Here is a 13,947-nt window from a genome sequence, read left to right as displayed (position 1 = left end):
GGGTCCATTCACTTCATTTCATGTACACATGAACACAAAGACATGAGTTGCATTTAAAGAATTACGTTTATTGCTTCTGGAAAAAAAGCAATTCAATCACAGCGCTTCTCTCCGGATGGACATCCATTGAAGATGGTCATTTCCAAAATGGCTGACAGGATTTTGAAACATTTCAACTGCACACTGTTGACATTTCCTGAAAGAAGTTGAGCAAATAAGCGAAGTGCACATCTCGACGGTGCGGTACATTATGGGTAGGCCGACGAGTAGCCTGCTACCAACTTTCCATTGAACACGTATGGAGTCTAACGGGGAAGCACTCATTTGGACCATTTCAACCGTTGGAAAGTTGATGTTTTTTGTTCCATTTTAAACAAATGTCATTACTGACTGCCTTCTGCTAGGACACTACAGCTAAGCTTATTTAAAGGGACACTTTACTTATTGATCCATTTTTAGCAGCAAAAAGTTGCTACTTTTTCAATAATTAATTTGGTGACGTGATTATTTTTTTATGTACATTTAATAACTTTTAAACCATTTTTAAAATGAATCGAACGCCGGCATGTTTGTTACACGTGACTAAATAACCCGGATGTTTACGTCACTAGTGTGTAAACGCTACACTATGGAAGCACTATGCAACGCAGCCGTGCATCTAGCGTCAAACCCGGAAGGATTAAACCTTATCGCTTCGAGCCAACACGACAAAATAACACTACCGAAGGAAAGTCTGCCTTGGATGTGAAAGTTGTGGCGCCAGATGGTCTTTTCGGGCACAAAATAAACTTTGACGAACGAGTGAATCAGGCGGGGGGTGAGTGGTGCTGAATATTTGGCAGAGTGTGTGCACTTTACCGGGAGTTGGATCAAGGACACAACACCAGGGCGCAATCATGAGACTGGTAAGATCTTTCTTCACTGAAGGAGTCAATGGGTATATCCCAAGGAAGAGGCGGGACTTTTTTTTCACATCAGTTTGTTTCCGGTTCGGTTTGCGACGTGTGGGCTGCGTCAAAAAATACTTGCGCTTCCGACTTTGTGCCCTCTGTTGCGCGTTCGCAACCTGGACCGGAAACAAACGTGCAAAATCATGTCCCGCCTCTTCCATGGCATATTACCCATTGGGGCTAGAAGCAGGATCTTAAAGGTCCCCTCAGATGAAATGTCCACTTTTGGGGGGGATTTTGTTCATAAATAGGCTTTACTACAGCATGACAAAAGTCCCCAAGTTGTAACATAAGCGATCCATGTTTCCCTTTTCTATGGCCGTTTGTATCAAAGTAGGTCAAATAGCACTCTCAAATGGGCTGTTTTAGCAGGTCGGTTGTACCCGTCACTAACCCCCCTTTTTCGATTTTACACGTCACTAGCTCAGCGCGAACTCCACCCTCACAATTTTCAACCCCTCCCGCCTCCGGAGATTTCCAACCCAGCAGTGGCAGGAGGACAGCATGGCAGCAAAACAACCCCATAGCCATAGGAACTGCTCTGAACCAGATTGTACAAGAGGACAACAAAAACATTTTTCTTCTGCCACAGAAAGGCTTGTGGTTGGACTGTATTTATGCATTAAATATGCCCAAGCAACTCCCAAAACGTGTTAGTTCCCGCGAGTGGGGTGGCCGATTTCGCGGCCCCGTATCTCCGGCCCGGAGGGCCGACGCCGATGGAAAGCCGAGGTCGACTCTGTTCCGGGGATGTTTTTTTGTTTTTTTTGTTTTTTTTATTGCAACACACACAAAAATTACAATAGCCACTCTTACTGATTATATATCAAACAAAAAACAATATTATCTATACAGAACAAAATTTAGAAATTACAAAGAAACAAACAGGAAAACAAAAAACATAAAACGCCAGGGGGGTGAACATTACAAGAAAACACCAAAATGTTTACACAAATTATATGTCGCTTTAATCGCTTTTTGGTTATGAGAATATTTAATGGACTCAACTTACTGTTTGAAATCACAATGGAATGCAACGAAATATGTTTTCCTATGTAAAAATTTACACTTATGGATGTAAAATTTAGCCATAAGAATGATGAGGTTAATCATGTACATTTCCTTGTGTTTTAATTTATTTCTTTTAAAGTCATAAAGACCAAATAGTACATCCTTCAAAAACAAAACAAACTCTTCACCAATTATTTCAGCAATAAATGTACAAACGTCACTCCAAAAGCTTTGTACAAAGGGGCAGAGCCAAAATAAATGAGTCACAGTTTCAACCTCCATGGAACAGAAAGTGCACTTCTCATCAATATCTTTCTTGAATCTTTTGACAATATGATTTGAGGGGTAGAATCTATGAATAAGTTAATAGGAAATTTCTCTAATTTTGTTTATCAAATAATGACTGGGTAACAACCAGACCCTTTTCCAGTCTGTGTTCCACAAATTTATTCCAGTATGACATCACATATGGAACAGTCACAACTTCCCTTTTGAACAAAGACCTAATAGATTTGTTGCCCTTGCTGTTATTGTCGGTTAAACAAATCTTCCCAATTGCAGTGTCAATCAAAGATGGCAAGGTTAACTGCTGGGAATCCACTATTCCTTGTGATCTAAATAACATACAGACACCCGGCGAGATTGCCCCAAAGACATTTGCATAGTCTCTCGGAGACACGGGAAAATTATATTCTTGCAGAAATTCACTGTAGGAATAAAGATGACCAGACCTGTTAAATAATTGAGCAACAAGTATAATACCATTATTAAACCACCGTTCAATAAAAAGGGTTTTGTGATTTTGTAAAATGTCCTTGTTGTTCCAAATATAATATTTGTGAGGTGAGAAATTATTTTTGAAAACCAGAATCCATGCAAGGAAGGCCTGACGGTGAAAAGAAGACATTTTAGTTGGAATTTTGTCAATGTTATAGTTACAAGACAAAAAAAATTGCAAACCTCCCAGTTTTGACATAATATGGAAAGGAATTACATTCCAAATAGAGTTAGGGTCTTTGAAAAAGTGTTTCAGCCAGTTTATCTTAAATGTGTTGTTTAAAGTGGAGAAATCTAGAAAATTTAGACCCCCCTTTTCATAGTCATTCGACAGAACAGATTTCTTCACATGGTGAGCTCTATTTTTCCATACAAAATTGACAAGTAGCTTGTCAATTTCAGCAATCAATTTTTTGTCCAAATCAAGAGATAGAGAAGCATAAGTTAAATGTGAAACACCTTCTGCCTTCGAGAGAAGAATCCTACCTTTGAGAGAGAGATCCCGAAAGCACCACTGGTTTAACTTTTTCTTTGTTCTTTCAAGAATAGGGCTGAAGTTCAAAGCCGTTCTTTTTTTTTGGTCTTTGGTAATTGTAATTCCCAAATAAACCAGTTCAGATTTTACCGGTATGTTACAGATGGACGTTTTACAGGAGTTCTTAATGGACATGATTTCAAACTTACTTCGATTCAAGCATCAACCAGAGGCCTTGGAAAACGTATTAATTGTGCTTACAGCAGTAGAGACTTGATTTTCATCCCTAAGAAAGAGTGTCGTATCATCTGCCAGCTGAGTAATCTTCATTTCTCTTCCCAAAATGTTAATGCCAATTATGTCACTAGATTTTATATGATCAGCTAAAAGCTGAGCCACCGACAAAAAGAGGTACGGTGAAGCCGGGCACCCTTGTCTAATACCTCGACAGATATCAAACCTTGGGGACATTCCGCCTGACAATTTAATTGAGCTATTACTATTTTTGTACAGACTTTTTATTGCAGATATGAAAAACCCTCCAAAACCAAATTTCTGCAAGGAGTGTAAAATGAAAGGATGTTCAACGGTATCAAATGCTTTGTGGAAATCTAAAAATAGCATGAGCCCTCCGTCCTCCACCAAATCTGGATAATCTATAACATCTAGCACTAGTCTCACATTGTTGGCAATATGCCTCTTATCCGTAAAACCAGATTGTGTTTCATCTATGATAGAATCTAGAATTAATCTCAACCGTCTGGCTAGTAAAAGAGGCAAAATTTTATAATCAGTGTTCAGCAAGCAAATCGGGCGCCAATTGTCTAAAGATAATTTATCCTTATTTGGTTTAGGAATTAACACAGTTATGCCTTGAGGCAGTGTAGTGGGGAGACACTCGTTGTCAATACACTCTACAAAAAGTCTATGCAAAAGGGGGTCAGCTCAGTTTCAAAACACTTATAGAATAATGACGGTAATCCATCGCACCCCGGTGATTTGTTGTCTTTAAGTTGTTTTACCATTTCCTCCACTTCTTGAGCGGATATATCCCTATCGCAAAACTCTCTGTCTGCCACACGTATCCTTTTAACCTCTAGGTCGTTAACAAAATCCTGGGCAGCAGTCAGGTTAAATTTAGAGCTATAAAGCTCTCTGTAAAAATTTGAACAAAAGTCAGCAATTTTACGCTGATCCTCAGTGATGGTACCATTAATATTTAACTTATTAATACAATTATTAGTAAAATTATGTTTCTCTAGGCTGAAAAAATAATGCGAATTCTGCTCGCCTTCTTCTAGCCATTTCGCGCGCGATCTAATGAAAGCCCCTTTTGCTTTGAGGCGATATAAATCATCAAGTTTAAACTGTGCGATAGATAATTCTTCTTTTTCCTCTTCTGTTAGTGAGTCAGGGTTTTTGCCGGATAAGTTCGTTATACAGGATATAATCTTCAATTTCTCCTCTTTCCTGGCTTTTACTGACTGAGTACCACTCTTTCTTAGAGATTTTCCTATCTCATATTTTAAAAGTTCCCAATTGCGTCCAAAATTATTTTCCTCGTTTGCTTTACCCCAGTAAAATGAAATCAAATCCTTTATCTTATTTTTCACTTCATCTTTCTGTAACAGTGACCCATTAAGTTTCCAATAACCAACCTGTAATGCGGGCCGTGAGCCGATGAGGTATTCACCGAAATGAATATAGCTCTATGGTCAGTCAAAGGCGTTGGGCAGATACGTACCTCAATCTTATCCTTATTTACCTCATCAGAGATTAGCCAAAAATCTAATCGAGATTGCCTAGAGACAGTTTTATTACTCCAAGTATATATTCTGGTATTAGAATTCTTTTCTCTCCATATATCTTTTAGATGTAATCTGTTCATAAAATCACTTAAGTACGAGTCTATACCACTTAGTAGAGAAGGTGGAAGTCTATCTATAGCACCATCCAAAACAGTGTTGAAATCCCCACCTATCAAAACAATAGCAGTCGGGTATTTTGACAGCCAACCTAGCAATATAGCTTCAATGGACAATAGAAGGTTTACATTTTCATTTTTTGAATTATAACCATATACATTTGAAATTAGGAAAATTGAGCCGTTATGATCAATAACTTGGCAAATGCAGTGACCCTCAGAATCACATTCTGTCGTCAAAACATTTCCCTTAAACCTATTATTTAAGGAGGCTACCCCAGCTGAATGCTTTGTACCATGGGCAAGCCAAATAGTGTTACCCCATTGAGACCTCCAAAAGTTAGTATCTTCCTCAGTGGAGTGAGATTCTTGAAAATAACCAAAATCTGAGTTGAACTGTTTTGCAAACAGAAAAAGAGCTTTCCTCTTAATATTACTATGTAGCCCCCTGGCATTTAAAGACACAAAAGATAGCATGACACAACAACAAGAAACAGAAAAAAGAAAACAACCAAAGCCAACTAAGTTTCGGTAAAAACTGTAGTGTGAACCACTAGCAAGAACTGTCGAGATCAACATCGTAGCCAATAATTAAACTAAGCACAAAACAATATAACTCTGTGCCCATGTACCTCCTTCAGATTTTTTTTTATTATTATTATTATTTTATTTTATTTTTTATTTATTATTATTATTATTTTTAATTTATCTAGTTATTTATTTATTTATTTTTTGCTTCTTCTCTCCCTCATCCCCATCCTCCCCCCCAACATAGACATTATACATGGATCATCATGTATACTCCCTAAATTTAAAATAAAAGAACTACTTAAGAATTAGTAATCTTTCAGGGAAAGGAAAAAAGAAGAAGAAGAAAAAAAAACAGATATATAAGTCAAAGCAGAAAATTCCTAAGAAAAAATAGACTGATTAAGGGCACTCAGTCGGACAAACTCCAAAATTGGAGATATTATGGAAAAATTTCCAAACCATTCACGAAACCTCTTCCTCCCACGAAGTAGGCCGTTTTTCCCTCCTCACGAGCCTTCTTTATGAGGGGCCATAGTTTCTGTCTGTTCTCTCTGTCCACCTGCGTCAAATCTTCCGTGAAACGAAGACCCTTGTTCTGGAGATAGAAGTTGTTTTTTGCTGCTTTCCATACCGCATCTCTGCATCTTCGAAAGACGAGCCTGACGATGACTCCTCGGGGTCTTGCGTTGTCTTGACGATGCTTTCCCACCCGGTGTGCGACGTCAATGGCAGCCGGAACCATTTCCTCGTCCTCCAGTAGAATTGCTTGACAAATCCTGGCCACACTAGCCCGAACATCCTCTTCTCTTGCTTCTGGCAAACCTTGGAGTCGCAGGTTCCATCTACGACTGTAGCGTTCAAGCTCGCTGACCCGGCTTATGGTTTTCAGCGCAACACTTTCGTTCTTTTCCACTCTCTTCTCCACGTGTACGACTCTCTCATTTAGGACCTTCAACTCGCCTCGTATAGAACCGATCATTTTCTCCAGGGCGTCGCTTCTGTTGTTTATGAGATTCGCCAAGGTGCGCACCGCTTCGTCCGAACTGAGCCCCGAATCTTTATTCATGAACAAGGATGGCTTTTTCGGTAAAGGGGGCTTACTTGGAGTCACGGGCAGTTCCGGGAATTCTTCTTCTAAACTTTTTTGCAGATTACAATCCATGTCGTTGCTGGAGTAATCGTGTTCGTTAGTCAAAAAGCTAACGTTAGCTTCTTCGCTGGAGACACTAGCATTCTGACGTTTCACACCGGCCTTTTTTGGCATTTCGTTCGTTTTCCTTTCTTTTCCGGCACAAGTCCTCAGTTAACTTCTTCAGCTAAACTTTAGCCATGATTTTTCCCACCACAGCAGATAAATTGTGCAACAATTCGTGTTCGATGTCGAGAGCTCGAGAGAGTGCGACTGCTCACTCCGCCATCTTGCCGGAATCATGTGTTCCATTTTGCCACTTGCTGTAGACTGAAGATGACATCACAGTTGCTCAGGCAATGACCAATGACAGCTCACCTGTTTTCTGCATAACTCATATTCCACAAATGTAATATTATGTCATGTTCAGCCTAGTGAGATCACATATAACGTTATTGCCATTTAAAGCAACACAAGATTTATTCAAAACTAACCAGCGATTCTGTGAAATTGTTGATTTCAACACTTCCCTGAAAAAAAAAATGTCTGTAGCAATTACGATTTTTTTGTGAATACTTTTGCATTGAGTACAGCATTGCTATGTTTGGACAGTCACGTGATCATCATAACATATCGCGTGCTATAAACACGCATTATCAATACTGTATTGTGGGCTCTCGTTTTCCTCTTGTAATGCAGTCAATCAAGAGGAAAATGAGGGCCACCAGACCCCAAAACAAAAAGCTGACAGATCAAATAATTTTGAAAATACCATCCATCCATCCATCCAAACTTTTTTTTTCCCAATGCAAAACACTGGGAAGGATGCATGGTGACTTCTTCACTGTATTCTTTTTTTTTATTTTTTTTATTTTTTATTTTTTTGCATCCTGATTTTGTGGGTTTTATGAGCTGGAATCCCAAATAATGTAAACTTTACATTATTATTTTTATCTTTATGTTGTAAAGATAAACAAATAAATATTTGAAATCACTTAGATTGTGGGTCCTGAATCTATAACCGATGAGTTTGACTTTGAATGGAATTATGCAAATTATTCAACTTTTTGAGGATATTCAATTTTTTTGACGAGCACCTGTATAACAGCCTGGATGCCCACTAATCACGGTAGTGTGTTTTATTTATTTTGTCAAGAGTTTTGAGATATTTCCAATGCTAAATCTATACATCTCCATATAACAAAAAGTACTCACTTTGGTCAATAGGTGGCAATGCAAGACCATATTTCCCAGAGCCGTCGAGTTCAGCCGCCTCAAAGCTTCTACGCTGTGATTGGTCAACTGCTGGTCACATGACATAGGACACCATGTTGTTAACCCGGCTGCCGGTGTCTGTACTACTAGATTTAAAAAAAAAAAAAAATTAAACATTTATTTATCAACAAACAAAGCTTACAGAAAAATTGAAACATACAGCTGAGCGATACCAAAAACAGGAAAGTAAAACCGACAACATAAACACATCATAGAACAATGGGGTCAAACGAAAAGGTCATTATAAAGCCATACAGCCTTTTTAGATTTACAGCATTGTAATGAATCCTTAAAAGAAAGAAGTCTGTACTCGATGTGATCGGGCTGCCAGTCTGTGCCAGATCGTATCGGGGTCGCCTAACCGAACACGTCCCGCTACAGGATTGGCTGGAAATTATCCAGTTGACGTCAAACATTGGAAAGAAAATATTAAAGATGTAATTTAAATAACAAAATGTACAGACTGAAATTGTAAAAACGTAAATAAACCTAAGAATATAAGTACAAAATATATTGAATAAATAATAAAATAAGATTGACTAAATGATAAATACACAAAATAATTGTCTCAGATGTGATCAATATCGTCAGTTTAGATTGTTAATGTGTTCCTATTATCATTAAGATTTTTTTGTTATTGTGATTTATTTGTGACCAGCTAAGAAAAACCAAACTGAAGCTTTTTATTATTTTTTTTTTATTGAAACTTTGCATTTAACAATCACAGCAATAAACATCAAAACTAAGTTTCCATCTTACATACATTCACAATAATGAAAAAAAAAAAACAATACATAAACAAGAAAGACAACAAAAAATAAAATAGTAAAATAAACAATAAAAAAAAAAAAGGCACAAAAAAAATCAATTAAGGTCAACAAAAGATAATTCACTAAGAGTTTTCAATGTAAACAAACTCTTCTTATTACATGTCAACTTTAAGGATTCAATGTACAAATTAAAGTCCACCAGAAAAATCTGAAACTTGGGGATGGATTTGGAAACTCTTGCTTTATGCAAATAAAATTTGCTGAATAGGGTCATAAGATTGATCCCAAAAGCTAAAAATTTATTATCATGCATAAAATTAGTAATCACAGCCTTAGGATCAATTGTAATAACATGACCATTTTTCTCACATACGTACTTTTCAAAATCTCTCCAAAAAGTTGAAGATACAGGGCAATCATAAAATAAATGTAAAACAGTTTCAGATACATTTCCACAGAAGGTGCATTTATCTTCTATGTCAGTAAATTTTGAAAGTGAGTTATTGCATGGATAAATGTTATGTTGTATTTTAAAATGAAGTTCTCTAATTTTATTTGAAATGCGGAATTGAAAGGGGCATAACCACGCTTTTTGCCAATATATGTAATTTGTTTCAGCGTTCCAGTTACATTTTTTTAATATTTTTAGGTTTATTTACGTTTTTACAATTTTAATCCATAAATTGTGTTATTTTGAACAATTGTAAACGGACAATTTCCGGACAATCCTGTAGTGTGACGTCATCTGCAGGCGACCCCTATACAATCTGGCAGCTCAATCACATCTGGTACCGACACCGGGATTTTGTACTGTTTTGCAATAGGTGTTTCCACTCATGCCTTGTTGCTCAGCATGGCGTTGCTCACAACGACCAGACAGCGGTATTATGATGCATCGGTTCACTAGAGATCCACAGAGGAGGAAACTGTGGGAAGTGGAAGTCAAATGAGAGGACTAGGAAGCAAATAACACAATTGTTGTGCAAAGTAAAGTAAAATAATGTGATTTGAAGTAGATGGGGCTGCAAAAATGCAGCCTTTATCAAGGGTTATAATTGAAAACATAAATAAAATTGATTTTAATTGTAAGCATATACAAAATGAATTGACTTAAAAGTATTATCTATTTTAACTCTTGATATAACACTTGATAAAACAGGGCCCATAATGCGGAAATGAGTTCTTGTGGATTTTGTGTTGTAAATAAAAGTTAGAAATATTGTACATGCACAATTGAAAGCCATTGATAAAAAATTAAAAAGAAAATATGACGTTTGGTTGTCAGTTACACTGAAATCATGTTTAAATGTAAGTTTAGGACCATATATTGAACTTGTTATAATACATTCATTGGTACCATGAAAAATTGGCTTGATTATTAAGTATCTTGCTTGTTATATCAGGAACCAAAGACACTTCAAAGCCAAAGACAGGAGATAAAGTAAATAAAATACATGTAATCAGATCTCTTATTTATTTTGAACACATTGTTATACGTGAACTCAAATCAAAATCCATGTACAGTAAAAAAAATTACGCCATATACTAGTAATAGCCTGTATCATATATGCAGTGTATTCCTATATTATCGGCTTGTCAAATACATTAAAGGTTGAAAAAATAAAACTAATAAACTGTACACCTAGTTTGTGAAAGAGAGTTATTTTGCGTGCAAAATGATAAGCATGCTCGCGCTCTACACGCTTGAGCGCACACCCCGCCCTGTGGCCGAGGGTAACAACATGGCATCCGCGTTTTCAGTTGGCCAGACTCTCGATATACGACTCCCGGGACCCTTGTGAGGAGGGAGTGGTTAAGAGGATGGATGGTTGGATGGATGGATGGATGGATGGATGGACTCCTTATTCTGACATCAGTGCGGTGCTATTCGAGTCTGTTTGAGCACGTCTAGTTTAAAGATTTAACCATGTTGGACATGCACCCAATTTTTACAAATTTAAGTCACAATTTTTTCTTTCTTTTTTCTATTTTTTAAAGACCATACGAACCCTGTTGATTAGAGCACGTCCGCCTCCCAGTTCTGAGGACTCGGGTTCGAGTCCAGGCTCCAGGCTCTTTATTGTATACAATACAATAAATTCCCAATCATTAAGTATTGAACATGTGTGGGCACACATGCACATGCCCAGACACGGACATAATTAGTACATACACATATAAACATACATGTACACACAAATGTATTTACATTTAGGCCTATGCCTGATTTACATATTTTTCTATCATTATCTTTTTAAACCTCTTTTTAAATACGATAAATGATTCACCTTTTTTAAGTTCAATTTCAGAATTGTTCCACAAATGAACCCCTTTAACAGAAATACACATTTGCTTCATCCATCCATCCATCCATTTTCTTGAACGCTTATTCCTCACAAGGGTCGCGGGGGGTGCTGGCGCCTATCTCAGCTGGCTCTGGGCAGTAGCCGGAGGACACCCTGGACTGGTTGCCAGCCAATCGCAGGGCACACAGAGACGAACAACCATCCACACTCACAAAGCACACCTAGGGACAATTCGGAGCGCCCAATTAACCTGCCATGCATCTTTGGAAAGTGGGAGGAGACCGGAGTACCCGGAGAAGACCCACCCGGGCACGGGGAGAACATACAAACTCCACCCAGGAAGGCCGCAGCCTGGACTCGAACCAGAGTCCTCAGAACTGGGAGGCGGACGTGGTAACCACTCGGCCACCGTGCCACTAAAGCAGAGAGTCTGCACTTTAATTCTATATTGATTATATGATTCTATCCTGGATATGTTTTTGTCAACAGCTAAAATAACAAAACTTGTGTCACTGTTGAAATACTTTTGGGCCTAACTGTATATCTGTTCACTTAAGACAGACATGTTTTGTTTATTTTCTATTGTTTCATTCTTATGTTAGTAAGAACAATTTATTAGTAGGGATAATAATCGTGATATCGATAATCTTGATATCGTGATATAAAAACTGCCACAATATCGTCATGTTCACGATATTTAAAAACAACACATCTGTTAAAAAAGTCAGGTTGAGTTCCATTTGTGCAATTCTAACACCCTCTGGTGGCTACTTTTTTAGTGCAACTTAATTTTCTTAAGCCATGTTTTGCCCTTCTATGTTTCCAATCTACACTAATTGTCGATGAAGGGGAATGTAATATGCTTGTGAACCGAGTCAATGTGTGTGTGCATTAGTGCCTCAATATGAAGTGTTATTAGAGATTGTAGGTGGTTTATATGCATTTCTGTTATGTACAAAAGCACAATATTGTTCGTTTTTTTTTGTTTTTTTATTAGTATGAGCTCATTTTATTTTTACAATGTTGTGACCATTTTTAAATATTGCCAACCTCTCCACAATATCGTGATAATTATCGTATCGTGAGCTTCATATCATGATAATATCGTATCGTGATGTTTGCATATCGTTACATCCCTATTTATTAGTATATTATGATAGAAGTATAAGGGAGTAGGACGAGATAAGTTTTTGTACTTCCTACTCCTTTTGAACATGTAAATTATGATACTATTGACATTTTTGTCTTTCTTCTTTTCTCCTTTTTATAACTTCAAGTTGTATTTTATACTTGTGATGTATTTATGTTTATATGGTTTTTTTTTCCTTTTATTATTTTTTGAACATATAAACAGATGAACAGCAGAGATAAAACAAAAAACAACAACAATCAAAATAGAAGAAAATCATAACTTACATGTTCAAAAGGGAGTAGGAAGAAGTTAAAAACTTATCTAGTCCTACCCCTTTTACTAAATATATTTAAACTTATTTCATTATTAATACAATTTTAATTTACTAATTATTAAAAAATATAATAATAAAATAATAAATGATATATATATAACCCAAGTTATATATACATATATATACACAAGTGCACTTAACATATTCACATTTACCAAAAACATATATACATAAATTTACTAAACATATACCATAATACCTATCCAGATCACTTACACATACTCACATGTACATTTTTCATATACTGGTCTGACATAGATAATTTTTTTGAACTTTACTTTTAAACATTTTTTTAAACTCCAGCATTGAGTCACAATTTTTCAGAGCAATTTCCAGATGATTCCACAGATCAACACCTTTTACAGATACACACCTTTGCTTAATATTTGTTCTTGTTTTGGGTTTTTTGTACACACTTGTACCCCTTATATCATAAGGACTGTGTCTAATTTCAAATAACTTCTGAGTACTGTGGCAGAGTAAATTGTTATAAACTTTATACATTATTTGTGCTATTTTAAAATTCACCAAGTCAAAAAATTTCATTGCATTTAATTTAATAAATAGTGGATGTGTTGGCTCTGTATACTTTGATCCATTAATAATTCTTATAGCTTTCTTTTGCAATTTGAAAACGGTGTTAGTATTTGTTTTATATGCCATTCCCCATAATTCCACACAATAGGTCAAATATGGTAATAATAATGAACTATATAATATATATAATGATTTCATATTTAAAACATCCTTACTTTTATAGAGTATCCCTATGATTTTTGACATTTTCCTTTTAACAGTTTCTATGTGTGGCTTCCAACATAATTTATCATCGATAATAACTCCAAGGAATTTATTTTCATTCACCCTTTCTATTTCAATTGAATTCACCATAATTTTGACTTGTCTAGTGCCAAAAACTATGAACTTGGTTTTATTTAAATTCAATGATAATTTATTTACATCAAACCATTTTTTTTAATATATTCAATTCATACTCCACAGTAGTCAGAAGCTGCTGTTCAATAAACCCAACCAACCCAAAAAAAAAAAAAAAAGAAGCAAAAACACCTTTATATTCCAACAGTGTGCAAGTGTGCACTCTGGAATGCATATTGGTGTTCCATTTAGTGTCGTAACTTTCCAATGTATAAAAAGCAGTCAGACTTTCTTCTCGAGCACCACAACTGGTATGATGATGATAACAGTAACTACACTGACAAACAAACCTATGACAGAAAGTAGTCTGCGAAGTCTTTTGCGTCGCTGCTGTGCTTCTTTTTTCTTCAATAAAACATCAAATCCTGGTGTGTACAGATCTTCTAGCCAAAAGTCG

At 36.4% G+C, this 13,947-nt stretch overlaps 1 protein-coding gene across 1 annotated transcript in view; it reads right to left on the bottom strand.

Moving 5' to 3' along the window:
- Positions 1 to 9,049: 9,049 nt before the first annotated feature.
- The window catches only part of minar2 (membrane integral NOTCH2 associated receptor 2), a 28,134-nt gene continuing 23,236 nt past the window's right edge, over positions 9,050 to 13,947 (bottom strand). Inside the window, exon 3 of the mRNA XM_077497685.1 lies at positions 9,050 to 13,947. This exon is cut by the window's right edge and continues 26 nt beyond it. Coding sequence (XP_077353811.1) covers positions 13,773 to 13,947 — 175 coding nt within the window. The 3' untranslated portion in view covers positions 9,050 to 13,772.

Source organism: Festucalex cinctus, chromosome 15 (assembly GCF_051991245.1).
Source record: "Festucalex cinctus isolate MCC-2025b chromosome 15, RoL_Fcin_1.0, whole genome shotgun sequence".
Lineage (NCBI taxonomy): Eukaryota > Metazoa > Chordata > Actinopteri > Syngnathiformes > Syngnathidae > Festucalex > Festucalex cinctus.
Note: the sequence above shows the minus strand (reverse complement) of the source record. Positions and strands in the feature narration are given on the sequence as shown.